Below are 25,765 nucleotides of genomic sequence, written 5' to 3'. Positions count from 1 at the left end.
AGTTAGGAAGGAGGCATTGCTGGATCTGGTGCTGGGGAATGAGGTGGGCCAAGGTTGGCCACGTGAACCAAGTGTCTGTGGGTGGACCCTTGGGTAAGAGTGATCATCGTATCACAAGCTTGAGATGAGCAAGGAGCAATCAAAAGTAGAACTTCTAAATTGGAAGAGGACTAACTTCAATGTGAGGAGAGGGGGTTTAGCCAGAGTAAAATGGAACCAAAGACTGACAGGGACATCTGTAACAGAGCAATGAGTGATCTTTCAGGAGGAGATGTTTCAGGTACAGACTAGGTACATTCCAATGAGGGGGGAAAGGGAGGGTAACCAAAGCCAGAGCTCATTCAGTGAAGAAGAAGATAGAAAATATGATGAAACAATGAAAAGACTATATGATGCATGTCAGGTGAATTCTTCAACGAGATCTTGGTGACTTTTATTGTACAAGAGTGTGGAATTAACTCTCTATCTGTCTATCTTTGATATTGTCTGTGAATCTAGAATTAACTAATTCCAAGTATCTGTCAATCTGTACATGAGTGCACAATTACCTCTCTATCGTCAGTCTCTGTTACTGCGTTTCAGGGTGGAATTACCTCTCTGTCCATCTTGTTAGTGTATGTGAGGGTGGAATTAATTCTGTCTCTGTTATTCTCTATGACTGTTTGAGAGTGGGGCAGTAATTCTCTGTTTATCTCTATTATTGCATGTGAGAGTGGAATTAACTGTCAGTCTTTGTTACTGTATATGAGGGCAGCATCATCTGTTCGTCAGTCTCTATTGCCGTAATTGAATATGGAATTAACTCTCTCTCAGTTTCTGTGCCTGTACATGAGTGCACAATTAACTCTACATTAGTCTCCATTACTTTATATGTGTGTGGAATTATTTCTCTATCTGTTGGTCTCTGTTACTGTATGACAGCCTGGAATTAACTCTCAATCGTTTTGTCTCCATTACTGTGTGTCAGTGTGGCACAAACATTGTCAATCTGTTACTGTGTGTGAGTGCAGAATTAATACTCTATCAATCAATGTTACACTATGTCTGTGTGGAAATCACTCTCTATCAATCTATAATAATGTGTGTGTAATTAACTCTCTGTCTGTCAGTCTCTGTTACTCTCTGGCAGTGAGTCAATTTCAGGTTAGCAAACTGTAACCAGTAGAGTGTCACAGGGATCAGTGCTGGGTTCTCAGCTATTTACAATCTATATTAATCACTCAGATGAGTGGGGAGAGCATCACCAAATTTTCAGACAATACATAAATAGGTGGAAAATCAGATTGTGAGGGGGACACAACGAGTCTGCAAGAGGATATAGAAAGGTTAAATCAGTGGGCAAACATTTGGGAGATGAAATACAATGTGGGAAAATTTGATGGGAATAATAGAAAAACAACACATTATTCAAATGATATATATATTAATGGCCTAGACTGTGGTGTGTAAGGCATGATTTCAAAATTTGCAGATGATACGAAGATTGGAAATATTGTCAACTGTGATTGGGATAGTCTTGAACTTCAAAAGGACATAGACATGTTGGTGGATTGGGCAGGCAAGTGGCAGCTGAAGTTCAATGCAGAGAAATGTCAGGTGATTCATTCTGGTAGGAAAAATATAATAAGACAGTATTAAATAAAGGGAGACCATCTAAAGGAGGTGCAGGAACAGAGGGACCACATTGTATATGTACATATGTCATTGAAGATGGTGGGGCATGTTGAGGGAGCAGGTAATAAAGCATATAGTAACTTAGGCTTTATTAATAGGGGCACTGAGTACAAGATTCCGTGATTCTGTGAAGAGTAAGGAGGTCATGTTGAACTTTTATAAGTCTCTTTTTAGGCTTCATCTGGAGTACTGTGTCCAGTTCTGGGTGTCATACTTAAGGAAGGATGTTAAGGCATTGGAGTGAGTACACAGAGGATTCACAAGAATGATTCCAAGATAAAGAACTGTAGCTATGGGGATCGATTGGAGAGGTTGGGGCTGTTTTCCCTGGAGAAAAGGAGGCTTAAAGGAGACTTGAGGGATGTAATCAAGATCCTGAGGAGTAGGGACAGAGTAAATAAATGACAAATTGTTCCCACTCAATTGAACATCAAGAACCAGAAGGCACAGACTCAAATTAATTGGCAAAAGGAGTAAATGGGATGTGAGTTTGACTCAAAGTTTCATTTAAAATTTAATTTTTTTTTCACCCAGATGGTGGCTGGAGTCTGGAACAAACTTCCTCAAAGGGTGGTGGAGGCAGGTTGGCTTGAGATATTCAAAAGGGAATTGAATTGCTACCTGAAAGGAAAGAACGTGCAAGGTTACGGGGACAAGGGAGGAGAATGGCGCTAGGTAGAATGCTCTTTCAGAGAGCCAATGCAGACTTGATAGGCTGAATGGCCTCCTTCGATGCAGTGATACTGTGGAGAGAGACTGCAGAATGTTGCAGTACAGAGGGATCAAGATCTCCTTGTACATGAATCACAAGAAGTTAATGTGCAGCTGCAGCGAGTAATTAGGAAGGCAAATGGAATGTTGGCCTTTATTCCCGGTGGGGGGAGGGCGGGGGGGCGGGGGGGGGGAGTATAAAAGTAGGAAAGTCTTGCTACAACTACACAGCATTGGAGAGACTACACCGAGAGTACTGTGTTATGTTGGAGTCTCCTTATTTAAAGGGGGATATAATTGCATAGGGGGCAATTCACAGAGGTGCTAGACTGACTCCTGAGATGAAGGAGTTGTCTTATGAGGAATGTTTAAGCAGGTTGGGCTGATCCACATAGGAGATTCGAAGAATGAGAGGTGATCTCATTGAAACATATGAGACTCTGAGGGGGTTTGACAGGGTAGATGTTGAGAGGAGTGTTTCCATTTGTGGGGAAAATAGAACCAGGGGATACAGTTTAAAAATAAACATCTCCCATTTAAGAAGAAGGTGAGAAGGAATTTCTTCTCTCAGAACGTCCTTAATCTTTGTAATTCTCCACCTCAGAGAGCAGGGGAGGCTGGGTCATTGTATATATTCATGCTGAGTTAGACAGATTTTTCATCGGCAGAAGAGTCAAGGGTTATAGGGCAGGTGGGAGAGTGGGTTTGAGGCCACAATCAGATCAGCCATGGTCTCAATGAATGGCAAAGCTGGCCCGATGGGCTGAATGGCCTCCTCCTGCTTCTCTTTCTTATATTTTTAATTTGTCAGTGTGGGATTGACCCTCTGTCTGTCAGTCTCTGTTGCTGTATTTCAGTGTGGAATTAATTCAGTCTGATCTGCATGTGAGTGTGGAATTGATTCTCTGTCCATCACTCACTGAATGTGAGTGTGTACTTTAAATCTCTGTCAGTCTCTTTTACAGTTATGAGAGTGGAACTAACTCTCGAACAGCCTATGATACTGTATATGAGTGTGGAATTCACTCTTTGTTAGCCTCTTGCTGTATGAGAATATGGAATTAACTCCTTATGTCAGTCTTTGTTACTGTATGTGAGTGTGGAATTAACTCTGTATCCGTCAGTCTCGGTTACTGTGAATATGGAATTCTCTTTCCCAGTCTCTGTTGTGACATCTGAGAGTGGAATTAAGGACCTGTCAATTTCCATTACTATTTCAGTGATGAATTAACTTACAACAACAGAGACTGAGTGAAAGTAAGAGAGTTAGTTCCACACTCTCATATTAGTCTGCCTGTGTTACTGTGTGAGATTGAGGAATAAACAAACAATCTGTCAGCCTCTGTTGCTGAGTGTGTGGAATTAACTCTCTATCAGTCAGTCTCAGTTATTGTGAGTGTGAATTCACAGAATCACAGAATTGTTACGCTATAGAAGGAGGCCATTTGGCCCATCGTGCCTGCACCGGCTCTCTGAGCATTTTAACTTAGTGCCAATCTCATGCCTTGTCCCCATAACCCTGCACATTGTTTCTATTCAAATAATCATCCAATGCTCTCTTGAATGACTTAGTCAAACCTGCCCCCACTACACTTCCAGGCAGTGCATTCCAAAACCGAACTACTCGTTGTGTGAAAAAGTTTTTTCTCACTTCGCATTTGCTTCTTTTGCAAAACACTGTAAAACCATGCCCTCTGGTTCTCGATCCGTTTACAAGCAGTAAGTTTCTCTCTATCTACTCTATCCACACACCTCATGATTTTGAAAACTTCTATCAAATCTCCTCTTAGCTTTCACCTCTCCAAGGAAAACAGTCCCAACTTCTCCAATCTTTCCTCATAACTGAAGTGCCTCATCCCTGGACTCATTCTCATAAATCTCTTCTGCACTCTCCCCAATGCATTCAGATCCTTCCTATTGTGTTAAGTTTAACTTTCAATCTCTGTTACGTATGCAAGCGCGGATTTAGCTTTCTATCCAATCATGTCGGTTACTGTACGTGAGTGTGAAATTAACTCTGTATGATAATCTGTTTCTGTAGGTGAATATAGAATTAACTCTGTCAGTGTCTGTCACTGTATCAGAACGTGGAATTAATTCTGTATCTGTCAGTCTCGGTTACTGTATCGGGCCATGGAAAGAACTCCTTTCAGGCTCTGCTACTTCAAGAAAGTTAATTCCACACTCATCATCTGCCAATCTGTGTTACTGTATATGAGTGAGATATTAACTTTCAGTCTCTGTTATGTGAGTGAAGAATTAAATTGCTATCATTAAGTCTCTGGTATTGACTGTGGGTGTGGAATTCATACCTTACATGTCAAACTCTGTTGCTGTACAAGAATGCAGAATTAATTCTGTACCTGTCAGTATCAATTATGCTATGAGTGTGGTATTCACTCTCTGCCAGTCTCAGTTACTGTAAGTGTGAAATTAAATTTCTGACAGTCTTGGTTGCTGTGCGTGAATGTGGAATAGTCTTCCTGTCAATGTCTGTTACTGAATCTGAGTGTGAAATTAACTCTCTGTTAGAGTCAGTTACTGTAAGTGTGTTTGAATAAAAAGTCTAATAATTTGCATTACTGAATGTGTGTGAAATTAATTTTCTGTCCGTCTCTGTTACTGCGAGTGTGGCAGAGTAGACAGGAAGACTTTTTATCCCATTGCTGTAAAGGTGGAGGGACAATGGGCACAGATTTAAGGTAACTGGCAAAATAAGCAATGGCAACATGAGGAAAAACCTTCTCATGCAGTGACCGGATAGGAGAAGTGCCTGAAAATGTAGTAGAGGCAGGTTCAATCAAGGAATTCATGAGAGAATTGGTTTATTATCCAAAAAGGAAAAATATGCAGGGCTATGTGGAAAAGGCGGTGAAGTGGCAAGAGATGATTTGCTCCTTCAGAAGGCCAGCATAGACATAATGGGCAGAATGGCCTCCGTCTGTGTTGTAATCATTCTATGATTCGATTAATTAACTCTCCGTCAATCTCTCTTACAGTATATGAGTGTGGGTGGAATTAACACCATCTGTCACTCTCTGCTGTTACATGTGAATGTGAAATATACTTACTGTCAGTCTCTGTTACTGTCCAAGAAACAGTAAATGACCTTTTATCAGAAATGCATGGGCCCTATTGTTCTCAAAAGTGCTCGCGGTTAAACCCACCGCCTTATCCTTTCTCTACTCTCCAGTTCTAAATCAGCCAACAAGAACATACCTTCAAAGTAAGCGAGGAACGGCTTCCACATCCAACATCCACTCTGATTCAAAAGTGTTCTTCATTTGTCAATTTGTGTTTCTGACCTTGGTTTTGTGAGCAACACCTGCAACAATTCACTGACAACATCATGTGGATAGTGGCAATCTGAAATAAAGAGAGAAAATGCTGGAAATACACAGCACATCAGACAGCAAATGTGGAGAAAGAAAAGGAGTTCACGTTTTGGGTTACTGACAATCAACCTGCAATAAAACACTTACTAACATCTGCCCATGGTGACTGCAGTTCCCACAATTCCCTACATCCCAGAAATGGCTCTATCAAACGCACTGACTTCCCCGGCATTGAGAGTGTGCATGCTCCCCAAGGCCGGCCCCGGGTCATTCTGAGGTCGAACCTATCGGCCCATTTCACCAATATGCTTATGTCCTTTTGAAGTTTAACACTATCCTCCTCATAGTTCACAATACCTCCAAGTTCCATGTCATCCACAAATTTTGAAATGGTGTCCCATACACCAAGAAGGAGGTCAATAATATATATCAGGAAGAGCAGGGTCCTCACACCGACCCCTGGGTAACTCCGCTATAAACTTTCCTCCAGTCTGAAAAACAACCATTCACCACTACCCTCTGTTTCCTGTCACTCAGCCAATCCCATATCCAAGTTGCTCTGTCCCTTTTATTCCATGAGCTGTAACTTTGTTGACAAGTCTGTTGTGTGAGACTTTATCAAATGCCTTTTGGAAATCCATGTAAAGCACATGAACAGCATCACCCTCCCCAACCCTCTCTGTTACCGCATCAAAGACTCGGTGCAAACGGGAGAAGAAACCGGGAAGCCGCGCCTGGGAAGGTGCACATCGGCTTCATGGTGAAGTCCCCGGGGTCCCTCGCTGCACGTCCGCCGGACACAGCGGCTCTGATTCGGGCTCTGAGAGCCGCTGAGACTCGGTGTTACGAAAACTGAGCTCAACCACGCTCAGCTTCCAGGAACTGTAACCGCGCATGCTCGGGGTAGACAGGATTTCCGGTGGACATGGGTGAGCCTGCGCAGTGCGGCCCTTTTGGGAGAGATAGGCCGTTTTATGTCACCCAGAGCATTCTGGGAATCCTTTACCGCCATTTCATTTTAAACAGCGACACGGGAGGAAACGTTTGTGTTAATCGTTTCTGTTGAAGCTGTATAGAAGCAAATCATTTCCACTCCCCTTCTCCTTTACATTAGCCTTAAAATATTTTCCCTTCGGTATTTACTTGTTTCACTTTTGAATGTTTATTTTGATTAGGCCCGCACCACCATTTCGGGCAGAGGATTTAAAACTGCAACAACTCTCTGCCTTACAAAGAAATGACAAGAGATGATCCATTCAATGTGGGAGATGGCAGGGAGGATAGTCAGGACAAGGGAAGCCTATCTGGGAGAGAGGGAAGTGATTAGAGCAGAGCTCATGAAATGAAACAGAAATGCTTGAGTGCCCTGTCAATCACAGAGAGGAGAGATAACCAGTTAGAAATAAGGAAGGTAAATTAGCAGTGTTGGTATGGAATATTACCTGTCCTGACCAAAACACTCATTCCAGCTGAAATAGTGATTTATGTGTACTTTCTTCAATTTAGCACCCCGCATTCACTGCTCACAATGGTGGTCTGATCTATGTTAGGCAGTTTCAGTGATTGCTTTGATGAACATCTGCTCGGTCAGCAACTATGACTCTGAGTTTCCGATCGCCTGTGATTTTAAGTTTCCATCTTGTCCTCACACTGACCTTTCTGTTCTCGGCACACTGCAGTGTTCTAATGAATCTCAATGTAAGCTCGAGGAACCCTGTCTCATCTTTAAATTGAGCACTTTAAAACCTTCCAGACTCAACACTGAGTACAAAAATTTGAGAATGTAATCTCAATCCCTATTGTGTATCTTTTCCATTGGATATTTTGGTTGAATTCACATTTTTCTCTTGTTTTTGCATTTGGATGGCAGCTGTTCATCATGCCATCATTCACACCTCCTTTAGACACATCTTTGGTTTTGTTACTTGCCCATTTACCTGAACCTTGCACCATCAACTCCTTTGTCATTTAACCTCTCCTGCCCTCCACCCTGATTTGGAAACCACAAGAGAAAAATGTTATATTAGATTTCGTAATAAATAAAGAGAGATAATTAATTCATATTCTGAAGTAAATGAGCATCTGGCAATGAGTGACCACAATATGTTAGAGGCAGAGAACAGTCACAGAAATGTTACAATTTTAACCTTAAGTAAGGTCGGTAAGGGCGGAATGAGCAGGATGCTGAATACATTAAATCCTGAACAGCTACTAACAGGATAAAGGAAACAATCAGAGGCTCTCAAAGGTGTTTTCAGTACAAAAGGTATCTGATGCAAGGCCCACGGAAGGAAACTTCACTATCCCAGTTTTAAACCAGTAATTAAGATTGAACGCTTATATCTACCCAAATATTGATTAACTGCCTTTAACATGATAATGTCTTCACTATGATGATTCTGTCGTCCTTGATGGTACATGTCGCAGTGAATGAAGCTGTTGTCCAAATTAGAATGATGAATGACTGCAGGTTGTCATATAGGAGGAACAGACTGCATGTAATAAGTATTAATTTCACTATACTTTTCCACCTCAGAAGGTTCCTATTCAGGTAAAGATGGAGTGATAGTGAACGGGAGAAGAACATTCAGAATGTGCCAGTTCTTTGCGAGATATGAGCTGTTCTGGGCTGGTGTGTGTTTGCAGCAATTGCAGCTTGTGTGAATAAAAGCAATTTGAGATGTTTGTTGCAGACTGAAGCGTTTACAGGAAGAGAGATGCCAAACTACAAATCAGATAAGTTTGTGGGTCGCAGCAAACGTTTATTTTAGTGGGTATATAAATAGCAGAGGATGGTTTCGATTCATCGACCTCTGGGTTATGGGCCCAGCACGCTTCCGCTGCGCCACTCTGCTGCATATTATTGCTAGTTAATGAATATCAGTTTTGTGTATTAGGGAGCTATATAGTTACTTGCTTTGTGCTTTTGAGCGAGAGAACATGTGTTGGGAGGATCACGTTGGCTGCACAATTCCACTGCGTACCACCAGAAACAGACAGAGAAACACACACAGAAAGGCAGCTAGAGACTGTCAGGATACACAAGAAGACAGAGAAAGATGCCGAGCAAATTAGCAAGACACTGAGGTGGAGAAACTAATCATTTCTGTAAACTGTTCCCAGCTGCACAGGGATGTCCCCTGTTTGTAATAATGACTCCTGTTGTGTAACTGTGCACCCTGTTGTGTAACTGTGCCCCCTGTTGTGTAACTGCGCTCCCTGTTGTGTAACTGTGCACCCTGTTGTGTAACGGTGATCTCTGTTGTGGACCTGTGCCCTCTTTTTTGTAACTGTCCACTCTGTTTTGTGCATGCGCACCCTGTTGTATAACAGTGCTCTCTCTGCTGTGTAACTGTGTTATTTGTTGCGGGACTCTGTTCTCTGTTGTTCAACTGTGCTCTCTGTTGTTCCACTGTTCCCTCTGTTGTGTAACTGTGCTCGCTGTTTATCTGTGACCTCTGTTGTCTAACTTTGCCTTCTGTTGTTTAACTGTGCCCTCTGTTGTATAACTTTGCCTTCTGTTGTATAACTGCCCTCTGTTGGAGAACTGTGCCCTCTGTTGTTTAACTGTGCCCTCTGTTGTATAACTGTGCTCTCATGTAACTGTGCTGTCTATTGTGTTACTCCGCCCTCTATTGCGTAACTGCGTCCTATGTTGTTTCACTGCGCTCTCTGTTGTGTAATTGTGTTATCTGTCGTGTAACTATGCTCTCTGCTGTGATGCTGTGCTTTCTGTTGTGTAGCTGTGCCATCTGTTTAATTGTGCCCTCTGTCGTCGAACTGTGCCCTTTGTTGTTTAACTGTGCTCTCTGTTGTGGAACTGCATTCACGATTATGTAATTGTGTACTCTGTTGTATAACTGTGCCCTTTGTTGTCTAACTCTGCACCCTGTTGTGTAACTGTGTTCTCCGTTGTGTGACTGTGCCCTCTGTTGTGTAACTGTGCTCTCGTTGTGTAACTGTGCTTTCTGCTGTTGAGAGATCTTCACCGTTGTGTAACGTGCTTCCCTGTCATGCAAACGTGTTCCCAGCTGCGTAAACATATTTTCTGTTGTTTCAAAATGCTCCCTGTTCTGTAAAGATGTTCTCTGTTGCTCAATTATGGTGTTTTCTATTGGACAATTATTTACTTTCAGGGGCCTTAATTTTCCCTGCCATGTTAATGTGTTCCATGTTGTGTTCAGATGTTCCCTCTTCTCGTGTGAAAATCTGGTGAATTCACAACTGGACTACAGTCGTCAATTCTCCGCTGTAACTGTTACCTTCTAGTGATGAATGTGATTGTGTGATACATCCTGAGAAATCTGTTATTGGACTTGAGCGAGATTTGTTCTGTATGTGTCAATCACAGATAGTGTTTGTGAGTGTAGGATTCATTGTGCATCTCAGTCTCTGGAACAATTTGTGAGAGCAGGTTCCTTCTTTATGGGTCAATGCCTGGTACTATATGTGAGGGTGAGATTAATTCTGTATCCGGCAGTGGTACTGAATGTGAATGTGGGAATCATTCTGTGTCTATGAGACACCATTACTGCCAGGGGAAGTGGGGTTAATTCTGTACCTGAATGTCTCCGTTATTCTTACTATTTTTCAGACCTTCGGGATAGAGGATGATTTGCTACCACTCTCTCTCTCTCTCTCTCTGAACAGAGTCAGTATCTGATTGCACGACAGTGCTGCAGCACCCAGCTACTGCAGAGCAAGGACTTGGAACATTTTACAACAATTTCCTGCCATCCAGAAACAATCCACTTCTCCATGGATGGGACTGAGTGACAGAGCAGGGAGTTCTGTACAGTTAAAATTACTACTTCCCACTCGCGGGATCCACTTATGTTTTTATTTGTTCACGGGCTGTAGGAGCCGCTGACAAGGCCAGAATCTGTTGCCTCGCTCTAATTACCCTTCAGATCAGGCTCTGCTTGAGTTGCTGCTTTTAATTTTCTGTTTTTTCGTATCGATTATTAATGGAAACAAATGCGTTGGTCGATTTTGTATTTGCTACATCACCTCTCTTTGAATTATTATAAATACCTTTTTCTTCCTACAGGCAAAAGTTTGATAGCAGCAGAATCGAAATAATGATTCCGTGACAAAAGGAGAAGTGCAGCCAGCTCTTTCTCACACAGTAAGTACAGTATCACTCACAGAGAGCAGAGACATCAGTTCCACAAGCACCAACAACACATTAAGATAAAAGCAAAATAGTGCAGATGCTGGAAATCTGAAAGAAAAATAGAAAATGCTGGAAAAACTCAGCAGGTGTAACCGCATCTATGGAGAGAAAGACTTTAAGAGTCATACAGACATGAAAGGTAAACTCTGTCTTTCTCTCCACAGATGCTGTTAGACCTCCTGAGTTTTCCAGAATTTTCTGTTTTTGTTAGAACTAAGTTAGTCCGGCAGTGAGCCCAAGTCTCCGGAATGTATATTCGTTCAAAAGGAGCAGGAGATTGCGTGAACCAGATGGGTTTTTATCAACGTGACTTTCAAGATTTTTTATAATAATTATGTATCACCCACAGTTGTGGTGGGATTTGATCCCTCGCCTCCATAACATTATCCTGAGGGGGTCCTGCTGTTTCTTGACACGGTAGGTGTGGAGAGGATGCTTCCTCTTGGAGGAGAATCTAGAACTCGTAGTCACTGTTTAAAAATAAGGGGTCGTCCATTTAAGACAGAGATGAGGAGATTTTTTTTTCTGACTGAGGGTCTTGAGTCTTTGGAACTCTCTTCCTCAAAAGAGGGTGGAAGCGGATTCTCTGAATACTTTTAAAGCAGGGGTAGACTCTTGAAAGCACGTGGGTGAGAGGTTATCGAGGGTAGACAGGAATGTGGAGTTGAGGTTACAATCAGATCAACCATGACCTTACTGAATGGCAGAGAAAACTCGAGGGGCCGAGTGGCCTATTCTTGCTCTTTATTCCTTCTGTTCTTATGTTCATTAACCTGGAACTCTAGATTCCTGCTACGCCACCATCTCCAAGAATAAAACTGCCACCGAAACCAAACAGCCGCCGTTCAAAAAGTCCCCGTCCTATTTCTCAACTTGTGCCTGCAATAGCTGCTCTTTCTCTAACTCCCCACATCCTGACTGTCCGGCTCTGTTCCCACTCCTCACTGTCCAATATCAACAAACCTGGGGTGTGGGAACTCAACCAGGAATATTCACTGCTGCTTTGTGGGGAGAAAGCAGCAATGATTTTCAATAACAGCTTCTTGCCATTTTGTCTCCCTCCTCCCAGGAGGCTGCTGTTTGTTCCATTCCCCCAGGATCGGGGTCTCTCCATTGGCGGCTCTTCCTGTCCCAGGTGGAGCTGGGGGAGAGCAGCGCGCATGCGCTCTTCCGCTCCCACCCATTGAGCTCTGGTTGGTCGGAATGACGCATGCGCAGAATTTTACAACATTCCGTGAACAATTCTGCTTTGAAACTGTTAGGGGGAAGGAAGTAAATGAGAATTTATGGTAAGGGAGAATTCATTGTAAGGGAATGAATTACTTAAATTAGAATCTATAGGCAGGCCAGCGCAAATCAGTAAATCAATAATTAAACAGTTAAACCAGGTGAACCTTATACACTCTCAAACTTTGTACACCCTCAGGGTTTGCAATCACCAGCAAGGTCCTGGGAGTTAAACTGGAGTCAGAGGATGGCAATAACATATTTTAAGAGTGTTCTTCAACCGATAGGGGAAGGACAGGTGGTCCCAGTTTATATAGGAAGGCAGGTCTCTGCCTGGGTGAAAGTAGGGTCACCTTTGTACCAGAGACCTGTCTGTTTAATGTAAACCTACATGTTGACAAGATCGGAATCTGGAGGATGTTCTTGTACGTGGCCAATACTGTTTAAATATGGTGAACACTTGTAGTTTAGCAGAGTAAAGTCTCAAGCTGCATTGAGGTGATGCCCTCAATCTCGGTTGCTTCAAGGAGAGCAGCTTCGGATTCCACAAACAAATCTTGAAGCTGTCATCCCTCATGCCTGGAACTATTCTAGTAAACCTCCTTTGCACCCTCTCAAAGACTCTCACATCCTTCCAAAAATGTGGTGACGAGAAATGGACGCAATAGTCTAGTTGCAGCCTAACCAGAGCTTTATAAATGTTAAACATAACGTTCCTGCTTGTATGCTCAGTAACTCTGTTGATGAAACCATAGATCCCATCTGCTTTCCTAACTACTCCCTCAAAATCTCCTGTCACCTTCAAAGATATAAAGACTCTTGGTCCCACTGACCTTGCACAATTTTTAGAACTGGACCATTATCTTTATACTGCTTCATTTCTGTTAAAACACAGCATTATTCCTGTGTGTGGGATTAATAATGTGTCTCAGTTACAATATCATTAAGATCTGAGACTGCAGCTTCTGCCTCTTCATGAGAATCTTTCTGGACAAGGATTTCTGCAACTGTCTGTGTCTCACCGCCCTCACTCAGTCTGTCTCTGTCTATCCCTCCACCCCCTCTCTCTTGAACTCCACATGAAGATGCGATACTGTTGTTTAGTGGCTGAGTGCGCACAGTCTATCTTCAAATCACATTATCACAGTCGGCCCACAGAGTCTGCACCGACACGTCAGAAACACCTGACCTACCCACCTAATCCCATTTACCAGCACTTGGCCAATAGCCTTGAATGTTATGACGTGCCAAGTGCTCATCCAGGTACTTTTAAAGGATGTGAGGTAACCCGCCTCCACCACCCTCCCAGGCAGTGCATTCCAGACCGTCACCGCCCTTTGGGTAAAAAAGTTTTTCCTCTCATCCCCCCTAAACCTCCTGCCCCTCACCTTGAACTTATGCCCCCTGTCCATGCCCCTGATAATCTTGTACACCTCGATCGGTTGGCCACTCAGTCTTCTCTGCTCCAACGAAAGCAACCAAGTCTATCCAACCTCTCTTCATAACTTAAATGTTTCAACCCAGGCAACATCCTGGTGAATCTCCTCTGCACCTCCTCCAGTGCACTCACATCCTTCTTATAATGTGGCCACCAGAACTGCAGACAGTACTCCAGCTGTGGCCTCACCAAGGTTCTATACAACTCCAACATGGCCTCCCTACTTTTGTAATCTATGCCTCGATTGATAAAGACAAGTGTTCCATATGCCTCTTTCACGACCCCACTAATATGCCCCTCCACCTTCAGAGATCTATGGACACACAGACCAAGGTCCCTTTGTTCCTCAGAACTTCCTAGTGCCATGTCGCTCATTGAACACATCCTTGTCAAATTACAACTTCACTTTGTATCACCTCACATTTTTCAGTTATTAAAAATTTGGGTCAGAGCCCCTGCTATCTCCTCCCTTGCCTCCCTTAGCAGTCAGGGAAACAAATCATCTGGACCTGGAGATTTGTCCAATTTTAAGCCTGCCAACAGCTCCAATACCTTGTCAATCCCTATATCAATATGCTTAAGAACATCGCAGTCTCTCTCCCCGAGTTTGGTACCTTCATCCTCAATCTCTTGGGTGAAGACGGATGTGAAGTATTCATTCAACACTCGAGCGATGTCCTCTGGCTCCACCCATAGATTGGTCGCTTATGGGTCCTACTATTTTCCTGGTTATCCTCATCCCATTGATATACTTATTGAATGACTTGGGATTTTCCCTACTTTTACTAGCCAGAGCTTTCTCATATCCCCTCTTTGCTCTCCTAATTGCTTTCTTAAGCTCCACCCTGCACTTTCTGTACTCCACTAATGCCTCTGCTGATTTGCTTCCCTTGCACCTGCTAAAAGCCTCTATTTTCCTTCTCATCGGAACCTGAATATCTCTGGTCATCCATGGTTCTCTGGGCTTGTAACTCCTTCCTATTACCCTAGAGGGAACATTTCCTTTATGAACATCCCCCACTGTTCCTCTGCAGATTTTCCCACTAGTAACTGTTCCCAGTCTACCTTGGCCAGATCATGCCTTATTTTACAAAAAGCGACTTTCCCCCAATCCAAAACATTTCTTTGCAACATGTCGACTTCTTTGTCCATAACAAACTTAAACTGTACCATGTTGTGGTCGCTATCACTAAAATGCTCGCCCACCACCACCTCAGCCACCTGTCCAGCTTCATTCACCAGAATTAGGTCCCGCAATGCACCGTCCCTTATTGGACCCTCTACATATTGACCTAGAAAGTTCTCCTGTACACATTTCAGGAAATCCACTGCATCCAAACCCTTAACACTATGTCTATCCCAATTAGTTTTGGCAAAGTTGAAACCACCTTATATAATCCCCCTATTTTTATTGTTTTTACCCACCTCCACAAATTGTGCACATACCGGCTCCTCAATTTCCCACTGACTATCTGGGGGTCTATAATAAACACCTAACAATGTGGCTGCCCCTTTTTTATTCCTAAACTCTACCCACAAAGCTTCATTCGATGCCCCCTCCAATGATCAAAAGTAAATTTGCCTGTGAACAAGATAATAATTTAAACCGGTTACGAGTTAACTCAGGCACAGCTGTGATTGGCTGCAGCCTCCTGAATCTGGGGAACAGACACTGTGAGCAGCTCCGGTCTCAGAGGGTTTAACAGTTACTGAGCTGGGAAAAAACAACTAATCCCCGAGAATCCACAACACAGGCCGAGAGGAGAGGAAAGCCTGTCCTGGGAGCTGTAAATCTGAGACACAGTTTGTCCTGTCAATGTGTAGATGTGAACATTGTATCAGCGAGAGTGTGTTAAAGGGGCGGGCGGGTTAGACTAATGTCACTGTGTTTGTGTATCCGGCCTCAGCGCCAGATTTCCGAGTCATTCTTGTATAAAATCACAAGATTTCCCTGTCATAGGATCGCGCTGCGCCCCTGCTCAGCCCTGAAGAGAGAATTTAAGGCAAAGTTTTCGTTAATTTCAAGATTTCAGTGGAAACACAGAGAAGAAGTCAGCGCTCGGCTGAGAGGGCGCGATCAAAGCAGCAAAGAAACGGGTTTAAATCGAAATTGCTGCATTTAATTCGGATGGAACTTTCTCGACAACAAAGATTCGGATTTTGTTAACAGAAGGAAGCGAGTGTGGGAATCTGAAATGTCCAATTTGAACTGGAATTGGGGAGTTTATGAGGAGAGAGAAACACAGAGTGGCTGGAGGAGCAGGGAGCTGACAGCAGGTTGTCTCTGCCCCGTCCGCTCTCTGTGTTTAAGTTGCTCTGAGCCGCCACCACTGGTTTCATTTCTGATCCAGTTCTGACTGTCAGAGAGATTTTCCACACAGTCTCGAATATGACTGATACTGCAGCCGCCGAAACGGCTCCTCCAGCCGCTGCCGCTCAAGTCAAACCTCCCAAGAAGAAGAAGGCGGCTTCCCGATCGAAGGCAGCCGGTCCCAAGTTAGGCGAACAGATCCTCAAGATTGTGGCGGGTTGCAGCGATCGCAAGGGGATGTCCCTGGCCGCGATAAAGAAAGCTTTGTCTGGCAGCGGTGTCGATGTGGGGAAGCTCGGCTCCCAGATCAGGCTAAGTATCAGGAGGAAGGTGGAGAGCGGCTCCCTGGTGCAGGTAAAGGGACAGGGCGCCTCCGGCTCCTTCAAAATCCCTAAGAAGGAATCCCAGGGGAAAGTGGGAAAGAAGGAGAAGAAACCAACAGCCAAGAAATCTCTAGTGAAGAAACCAGCGGCCAAGAAGGTGAAAACAAAGAAACCAGCAGCTAAGAAATCTCCAGCCAAGAAAGTAACAGCCAAGAAATCCCCAGCGAAGAAAGCAACAGTCAAGAAAACAAGCAGCAAGAAGGCGGCAACTCCAAAAAAGGCGGTGAAGAAAGCAGCGCTGAAGAAAAAATCTCCCGCCAAGAAGGTGACGGGCGGAAAGGCTTTAAAAAAAGTGGATAAATCGAAGGCCAAGCCCAAAGTGAAAGCAGCAAAGGCTAAGACAGCAGCGTCAGGAAAGAAGTGAAACCAGCCGAGCAAATTGTAAACCTCTGAACACAAAGGCTCTTCTCAGAGCCGCCCACGTCTCTCAGGAAAGAGCTGATCCCCGAATTAAATGTCCCTGTCCCGGCGCTGGGAGCAGGTTTCACACAGAAATGATTTATATTAAATTGAAAATTCCCGCTATCTCACTGACATGCACTATACCCAGCCCCTCTCTCACTCTGCAATAAAACAGAGCGGTGTCCGTGCCCCATTGTAACTGGGGATTTGTTCAGCTGCTCTGTCAGATTCTGCTCGTTTCCTTTTCACAGATTCAGGGTGAGAGTGTGTAAGACAGTTACCCGGGCGCAGAAACCCCGCGTTACAACTCGAAGCCTAACACATGAGTTTGTCTAATTCAGCTGGAGTGAGGTGTCGGTAAACTGCTCAACCCGCCTGGAGGGGAGGTGTGTGGGGATTGAGCAGAAGCTGGGAGTGAAGGGGAAACAGGCGGATTTGACAGGGTATAGTGTATGTACTTGGGCTGGAATATTACAGAATTTTATTTGTAAAGCTCTGCATTTAAATGCTGCGGGTTTCTAGAACCGTTGAACATGAAGCCCCAGTATATAAGTTTTGTGCCGAGCGCTGTGTTAATTTCCATTGTCGACAATCTAAAAACAAATGTCGGTTCGAACAGGCAGGAGGCGGAGATGGATTATCAAAGACATTCCTCTGTTCTGTCTGTCACTCAGTCTCCTCCCCGCCCCGCCTCTCACTCTTTGTAACTTTCTCAGTCAGGTCCGGGCGGGCGGTATAAAAGAGGAACGGAACCAGCTCATCTCTCATTTTCAGCAGAGATCTGAGTGAAGAATTATCATGTCTGGCAGAGGGAAAGGAGGCAAAGGACTGGGGAAAGGCGGAGCAAAGCGGCACCGCAAAGTGCTTCGTGATAATATCCAGGGTATCACCAAACCAGCAATCCGCCGCCTGGCTCGCCGTGGCGGTGTCAAGCGGATCTCGGGTTTGATCTATGAGGAGACTCGCGGGGTGCTGAAGGTTTTCCTGGAGAATGTGATCAGGGATGCGGTCACCTACACTGAACACGCCAAGCGCAAGACGGTCACTGCCATGGATGTGGTGTACGCTCTGAAACGCCAGGGCCGCACTCTCTATGGTTTCGGCGGCTGAACAACTCGACCCTTTCTACCAAACACACAACAAAGGCTCTTTTAAGAGCCACCCAAAACGCCACATTAAGAGCGCTGACCTGGGAACGGGAGAGAGAAATTTAAAGATGAATCAAACACATCCTCTTTCAGTCATTAGTTCATTTATTAAGCTTGTTGATGTCTTAAGTGGGGAGTGGAGCGGTGTATTACCTCCTTTGACCCCACTCTCCCACTCCGGTATAGTGGAGAAATGACTCACCCCATTTGCTCTTAAACATCATGAACTGTATGGGTTTTATTTCTGTCACGGTACAACAGATATTTATGTGTGAGAACCGGAACTGTCGGCCATCACGTTGATTTCGCCCATCAATAGCTTTCTACCCGCCTGTTATAAACAGATCAGGTAAAGAATCCGAATAGAAAGCAGGTTGTAAGGCATGTCGGGCCATTTCATACTAGTGTCTTGTGAAGCACTTTAACAAAAGTGCTGGAAAAACTCAGCAGGTCTGGCAGCATCTGTGTGGGGACAGAGTTACCGTTTCGAATGGGCATGACGCTTCTTCAGAGCCAGAATGAAATGAGCTCACACAGTGAGCAGCCTTTTCACAGACTCTGTGAGTGGCTCTGAAAAGAGCCTTTGGGTTATTAGATTAAAGAATGGTCGCTTCACTTGGTTTTCGAGCCCGCAGCGGCGCTGGTTTTCTTGGGCAGCAGCACGGCCTGGATATTAGGCAGCACCCCGCCCTGAGCGATGGTCACCCCTCCCAGCAGCTTGTTGAGCTCCTCGTCATTGCGGACGGCCAGCTGCAGGTGTCTGGGGATGATGCGGGTCTTCTTGTTGTCCCGGGCCGCGTTACCGGCCAGCTCGAGGATTTCAGCCGTCAGATACTCCAGCACAGCAGCCAGATAGACCGGGGCTCCGGCACCCACACGCTCAGCATAGTTGCCCTTTCTCAGGAGCCTGTGAACACGGCCCACCGGGAACTGCAGTCCAGCCCGGGAGGAGCGAGACTTGGCCTTGGAGCGAGCTTTACCGCCGGTCTTTCCTCTTCCAGACATTTCAAAATCTCACTAACACTTTCACAGAGAATGAGGAAATCCTCTCACATTCGTTTCTCTTATAGCTTCGGGAGGAATGGTGCTGCGGGCATTGCTGATTGGTCACTTTGTGCTGCGTCTCATAATATTGTTCATATCACCAATCAGATATCTACTGAACTCACCAATCCGGAGACTCCACGGAGTGAGGGCGGAAAATACCGGCGCCAAATTATCAGATTCCAACCGTTTTTTTTCAAATGTTAAAAGCCCGCCAAACGGAAGGCAACAAAATAAAATTGAAAATTGTACTAAAAGGCAATGATTACTTCATTTTTAAAGTGCAGAAATGCAAGAATCTCTCTTTCACAAATGTACAGTTTATCTTTATCTGTCCGTTTCTGATTTTCTGTCTGTGTTTATCTATATCTGAAAACAAACCGAAAATAACGGCGCCAAATTTACAGAATCCAAACTTTTTTTCATTCAAAATCGAAAAGACCGCCGATATATTTATAAAACAAGAAATAGATTTCATATTGAAAGGCACATTAATATTTGACTCGGTCTGACGGCAAAGTTGTAAAAATATCCCGTCCCTGATGGGAATATTTCACATTTTATCCCGAGTTCCAGATTCGATTTTGGAATCCGGGATCCATTCGGGGTTAATTTCGATTCTTTCTTAACACACAACAAAGGCTCTTTTCAGAGCCACCCACCGCCTCACAGAGAGAGCAGAGACCTGGGAACTGGAGCTGGGATGGGCTGTGATCGGGAATGTTAGTGTCTGATTTGTTCTGGCGGGGAATGTACTGAGAATCTCAGTTTGCTCGTTGTTTATTTACCCGGATGGCACATTCTGCACTGACACTGAAAAGTCTCTCCACTGCTTCATGTTTAAGAAAGGTTTTGTTCTGAATGAATTAAGAGTCGGATAGTAAAGACTCTATTATTACTAATAATAAAGTATTAGTAATCCGTCGGTTCCTCTGACATCAGCCGTTTAATCCGTCAGTGGAGTTGAGGTTACAATCAGATCAGCCATGATCTCACTGAATGGCGGAGCAGACTCGAAGGGCTGAGTGGCCTCCTCCTGCTCTTTATCCCAATATTCGCACGTATGTTCGTCATGACTCAGACCGGGAATAGGGGGAGATTCCAGTCGCTCCCTTTCCCCGCTCTTTATCGGCATGAACAGCACAAAATGAGGACAATGGGAAGGGGTCTGATGCCTCCAGCGCCGTTTCTATTTTATTACCCATTCCAGCCCCAGGAGCGAGCGGATGTTTTTATGGTTGGTTGTGCTGTAGGGAGCAATGGACATTCAGCACTGATTTTGCACAGTTCAAACAACAGACTGGTGTTTCTGTCCAAAAATGAGCAGATTCACCTGGATGATGCCGGGTTTAAAAATTGCCGGCACAGGTTGAATGAACTGGAATTTCATTGGGGTTAGGGAATAGTGAGTGAGAGTGAAAAATGGTATTTTTAATTTTACAAAAAGGGAAGAACGAAGTCTATTGTCGAAACGGGAAACGGCTGCAAAAAAAGCGGAATTTTTGAAACGGGCAATTAAAAACAACTCGACCAATGGGGACCTGAGTTACCAGGGATTAGTTCATTGGTTAGATTTTGGATAAAAGTCCCTGGGCGTAAGGCTCCAGCCAATTACTCTTCGGGGCGGTTCCTCACAGAGTTTAAAAAGGCGGATTGTAGAGCAGACTGTATTAATAGATCTTGCATCTCAGATTGTGGTGAATCTGTTCAGAAAATGGCCAGGACCAAGCAGACAGCGCGCAAATCGACCGGAGGGAAAGCTCCCCGCAAACAGCTGGCTACCAAAGCGGCCCGGAAGAGCGCTCCAGCCACGGGCGGAGTGAAGAAGCCTCATCGCTACAGACCCGGCACAGTGGCTCTGAGGGAGATCCGTCGCTACCAGAAATCCACCGAACTGCTCATCCGCAAACTGCCCTTCCAGCGCCTGGTGCGAGAGATCGCTCAGGATTTCAAGACAGACCTGCGCTTCCAGAGCTCGGCCGTCATGGCCCTGCAGGAGGCCAGCGAGGCTTACCTGGTGGGGCTCTTTGAGGACACCAACCTGTGCGCCATCCACGCCAAGCGAGTCACCATCATGCCCAAAGACATCCAGCTGGCCCGCCGCATCCGCGGGGAACGCGCCTAAAACCCGGCTTCAGCACCAAGTACAACAACGGCTCTTTTAAGAGCCACTAAATCGACAGATGAAAGAGCTGCGATCTCCTGTTAACCATTCCAGCACTTACCTCGCTCGATGATAATTGATTCTCTCTTGCACCAGTTCCTTTGTTTTGTGGACATCGCTCTTGTAGAATTGCGAGTTACCGACGATGCCGTTGTCAATTGTAGCGCAGATTAGAACTTCTGAATGGATCTGGGATTCTTTTTCATTGAATTGCGGCATTTAAAGTGCTGCATAAATAAATCCCGTGCGCAGGGTGAGGTACGATATGGAAGTTAATACCCATTGTCATTATAAGGCAACACTTTGTATATGAAGCGAGTGTCCGAGAGTAACCCTCCAGTGCTCGGATATAGTTGATAGTTGTTATTAGTCACAGTTACACAGCAAAGAAACAGGCCGCTCGTGTTCGTGCCGGACTGACAATCCTTAATTAATCCTTGCCTCTCCAAGTGGAAATTAATTCTGTCCCTCAGAAACTTTTTCAAAAGATTCCCTACCACTGATGTTAGATTCACTGGCCTATAGTTCTCTGGTTTTTCCCTGCCACCCTTCTTGAATAATGGTGCCCATTTACTGTCCTCCAGTCCTTTCACCTCTCCTGTGGTCAGAGAAGATTTGAAAATTAATATCAGGGTCCTTGCAATCTCCTCCCTTGCCTCCCGCAGCAGCCTGGGATCCATCTCATCTGCCCTAATAGGATGCTATTGCACTAGAGAGGTCATAACATTATACAGCACAGAAACAGGCCCGTCTGCCCATCCTATCCCTGCCGGCCATCTAATCCTTTTCTCCGGCACTTGGCCCGTAGCCCTGTATGCTCTGGTGTTTCGAGTGCTTATCTAAATACTTATCAAACGCAGTGAGAGTTCCTGCTTCGCCATTATATAGTGGTGCACAGTCAGTTACAAATTCGGAATGCAGCGGACAGATGATAGGTCACCCTTTCACTGAACCTGTAAGTGGCTCTGAAAAGAGCCTTTGTGTTATTAGATCCACGGAGTGAGGGCGGAAAATACCGGCGCCAAATGATCAAATTCCAACTGTTCTTTTTTTCAAATGCCTAAAGCCCGCCAAAATGTAATGCAACGAACAAAGGAGAGTATCGCTGTCTCTTTCCCTAGTCTAGTTTGTCATTATCAGTCTGAGTTCATCTGTATCTAAAACAAGTTGAAAATAACGGCGCCAAGATTATAGAATCCAAGCAATAGTTTTTATTCGACATCGAAAACTCCGCCGATATATTTATAAAACAAGAAATCTATTTCATAAAGAGAAAAACAATCTTTAGTAGCTAACTCGGTCTGAGGACAAAGTTTTTAAAATATCCGTCCCTGATGGGAATATTTCACATTTTATCCCAAGTTCCAGATTCGCTTTAAAATCCAAGGGTCCATTTGCGGTTAATTTCGGTCCTATTTGAAATCCGCTAACTAGCGGCCTTAAAGCCTCTCCACATCGTTCTACAAACGGACGGTATATTGTAGATATGCGTGAGCCAAAAGTGAACATTGTTTGTGTAAATTTGCCAGCGTTGAGACTGAAGGTTCCTACACATCTGAGGCTGATAGGAAATGAACTGATCGATTATTGAGACCAAACTTGACCAGAACTGGAAACTGATGCATTTGCGCTCTATTCTCTCTCTCTCCAAAGCCAGGGAAAGGGGCCGAATATGAACGCGTCTGAGAACAAAGCGCAGAGGGTCAGCGGGCAGTCATTAATTAATGGAGAATTATAAACAAGACCCAATGACCGACCAGGCGATAAATCTACATTACCTAGAATATCTGTACTGAAGGCTGATTAAAATAACAGTTCGAAACTTATCATAATCGATACATAACAAATTAAAAAATAGAGATGATATAGCTTTTTCGGAGAGATTGTGGGTGGCTCTTAAAAGAGCCGTTGTGTTTAGAGTGTTCTTCAGTCCATTGTGGGGTTTTACTTGGAGCTGGTGTACTTGGTCACCGCCTTTGTCCCTTCCGACACGGCGTGCTTGGCCAGTTCCCCGGGCAGCAGCAGGCGCACGGCGGTCTGGATCTCCCGGGAGCTGATGGTGCTGCGCTTGTTGTAATGGGCCAGGCGGGAAGACTCACCCGCGATTCGCTCGAAAATATCGTTCACGAACGAGTTCATGATGCTCATGGCCTTGGAGGAGATGCCGGTGTCGGGGTGAACCTGCTTCATCACTTTGTAGATGTAGATGGAGTAACTTTCTTTCCTGGATCTTTTCCTCTTCTTGTCGCCCTTCGCGGGCAACTTTTTCTGCGCTTTCTTGGCGCCCTTCTTGGAAACCTGCGCTTTCTTCTCATCAACCATGATCACAATCAGCTTCAGACACAGAATAACTCAAAGCGCGGTCGAAACTCGCATTTTATAGACAAAACCCGAGACTTATGCTAATGAAGGATGGGTGAATGTCGTGTTCCCGATTGGCTATTTCACAATGAGGTCAATTCGTGATGTTTTGCATGTTTCTGATTAGTGAGTTTAAAAACACAATCACATTTATTGGTCCTTCAATCCACAAACTCTCTCAGCAGTCAAACCTTCCTTTCCCGTTGCCCGCCCCATCCGCCCTTATCCCAGACTTCCTCATTCCCTCTGCCGCACCAGCACATTCTCTATACTGGGAATACCACATCACTCTATAATCCTGCTGATGCTGTTCATACATTTTCCCTTCCTCACCAGGACCAACTGCTCTTCTTTATTTCCGCCCATCAGCAGGACAGAGCAATCCCGAATATTAGGGGTCAGAAATGGGTTCATGCGGCCTTTGCTGTGCATGTGAGGGGGAAATAAGTTTGATAAGCAGCAGCCACAAGCCCCACTTGTGACATTGATATCGCGGCAATAACAGCATTCAATATTTCTGGCTAAAAACTATTCAGGAAAGCCCAGTCACCAAAAAAAAAACAGCACGGAAGGTGAAGAGGGGATTGCATTGATCAAATAAACTATTATAATGCTGGAGAGGGATGATGTCACTGAGGGGGATCAAACACAGAATCTATTTGGTTATATTTAGAGAACAAAGCAAGAGCTAGTCCACAACAGAATCCAAACATTCTGTTAAAAATAACTTCTCTGTTACGCTACGGCTACGCGATTGTGGGATTCATTCTGTGACTATCATTATGTGCTTTTTCAGTGCGGATTATAATCCCTATCTCTCGGTCTATTGTCAGTGATATTGAGATTTAATTCATAACTTGTAATCTCTTAAAAATGTTTGTCTATTTTCCTCTATATTATCCGGTTTTCAAGTGAGTGTTGCATTTTCAATGTGCCTGTCAGTCCCGGGATATTGTTCCCCATTTCATTCAGCACACGCTGTTTTTATTTAAAATTATTTTTATAATTATTTTTCTCTCTGTACTTCTCTAGTCTTTGGTATGCCTGTGTGTTTTTTCTCTGCACATGTTAATGTCTGCCATGTGAGTGGGTTTTTAATCTGTCCAAGTCAATCTTTGGTATAAGTGTGTGGCATTTTCCCATCCCTGTCATTTTATTATTTGGAGTGTGTCTCTACAACTGTTTCTCAAGGCCTCAGTTAGTTGTTTTGGTCTGACCCCCATCGAGATTGATAAACTTTGAAATGTATTTGAGTTCCCAGTGAACATCTCAAAGGATCACACAATAGGGTTTCACAATTTAAGACCTGTACTTTAACAGACTGAAATCAACATTGATTAAATGTCACTTAGTCAGTAATTAATACACAGTGATACAGTGATACAGAAACGATGCCCTTCCCACTTAACTTCCTAATGTGACTGAAAATCAAATGCCAGTGTATGGTCTGTACTCAATACCTGAAAAGCTCCACTAGTGATCAATGGACTATCTGTCAGTTCTCGATATTTTAATTTGGATTTTAATCTATACAAGACATTTTCTTGTTTAATATAATATTATTCCCTAACCCTCTGTTTCTGGCATCAAGGATGTTTTAAAAACTCTGTAGCTCTCAGCCTGTGGTATGTCTGTGTGGCTTTACACTGGATATATTACTTACTGCAATGCAAGTGTGGTTTTTGCTCTGTATATGTCAGTGTGTGAAAGATCTTGTTTGTACTCTGTACCTGTCAGAATTTATGAAGTGTGGCAGTGTGTTTTCATCCACTCCTGTCAAGCTACTGTATGCAGCTGCATTATTTTGCTTTGTTTTGAGCAGTTTCTGATAACTGAAATTATAATCGTATCTGTCCTCGCCACTTTCCGGCTCATTGAGTTTTATTTTGCTCTGGACCTGTCAGTTTCTGGTATGTGAGAGCTGGATAATACTGTACTGACTGTCACTGGTATGTCAATATGTGTTTTTCCCTGGCTCTCTCAGTTTCTGTCACGTTTGTGTTGGTTTTAATTTGTAACAGGGAGTTTCTGATAAATGAGTGTGAGTTCGGATCTGTACCTGCCCGTTTCTGGTGTGTCATGTGTCCTTGGTTTTCACTCTGTGCCTGCTCAACACTGTTATGAGAACCTGGGCTTTATTGCACATTTCACTTTCAGATGAATGATTGTGAATGATAATCTGTACCACTTTTTTTTTGTAAAAATATACTTTATTCATAAAATATCTTCAATCACATTCCAAACCATTTCAAAAACAACATTACAAGGGTACAATCCAGGTTAAACTTTTACAAAATGTATCACCAGGTGCATCAGTACAAACAATATTACAATCATTTACAGCCTTTCATTTTGATCTGTACAGCCCGAGGGGCTCTAAACAGTTCCCAG

General features: G+C 44.1%; 3 protein-coding genes across 3 annotated transcripts in view; 2 read left to right on the top strand and 1 right to left on the bottom strand.

Moving 5' to 3' along the window:
* Nucleotides 1-25,765, top strand: part of LOC144670314 (histone H2B-like) — a 1,149,071-nt gene that overhangs the window by 854,314 nt on the left and 268,992 nt on the right. The window lies entirely within an intron of this gene.
* Nucleotides 15,951-16,619, top strand: LOC144670287 (histone H1.5-like). The gene has a single exon (XM_078532775.1). The coding sequence runs from the start codon at nucleotides 15,951-15,953 to the stop codon at nucleotides 16,617-16,619; it is 669 nt and encodes a 222-aa protein (XP_078388901.1).
* Nucleotides 22,586-23,335, bottom strand: LOC144670403 (histone H2B 7-like). Its single transcript, XM_078532887.1, has one exon. The coding sequence runs from the start codon at nucleotides 23,333-23,335 to the stop codon at nucleotides 22,958-22,960; it is 378 nt and encodes a 125-aa protein (XP_078389013.1). The 3' UTR covers nucleotides 22,586-22,957.

The sequence above is a fragment of the Cetorhinus maximus genome, chromosome 31 (assembly GCF_964194155.1).
Source record: "Cetorhinus maximus chromosome 31, sCetMax3.hap1.1, whole genome shotgun sequence".
Taxonomy (NCBI): Eukaryota; Metazoa; Chordata; class Chondrichthyes; order Lamniformes; family Cetorhinidae; genus Cetorhinus; species Cetorhinus maximus.
Note: the sequence above shows the minus strand (reverse complement) of the source record. Positions and strands in the feature narration are given on the sequence as shown.

What these genes read in the sequence shown, in the direction of transcription:
- LOC144670287 (XM_078532775.1), top strand. Translation starts at nt 15,951, where the DNA reads ATGACTGATACTGCAGCCGCCGAAACGGCTCCTCCAGCCGCTGCCGCT.
- LOC144670403 (XM_078532887.1), bottom strand. Translation starts at nt 23,335, where the DNA reads ATGGTTGATGAGAAGAAAGCGCAGGTTTCCAAGAAGGGCGCCAAGAAA.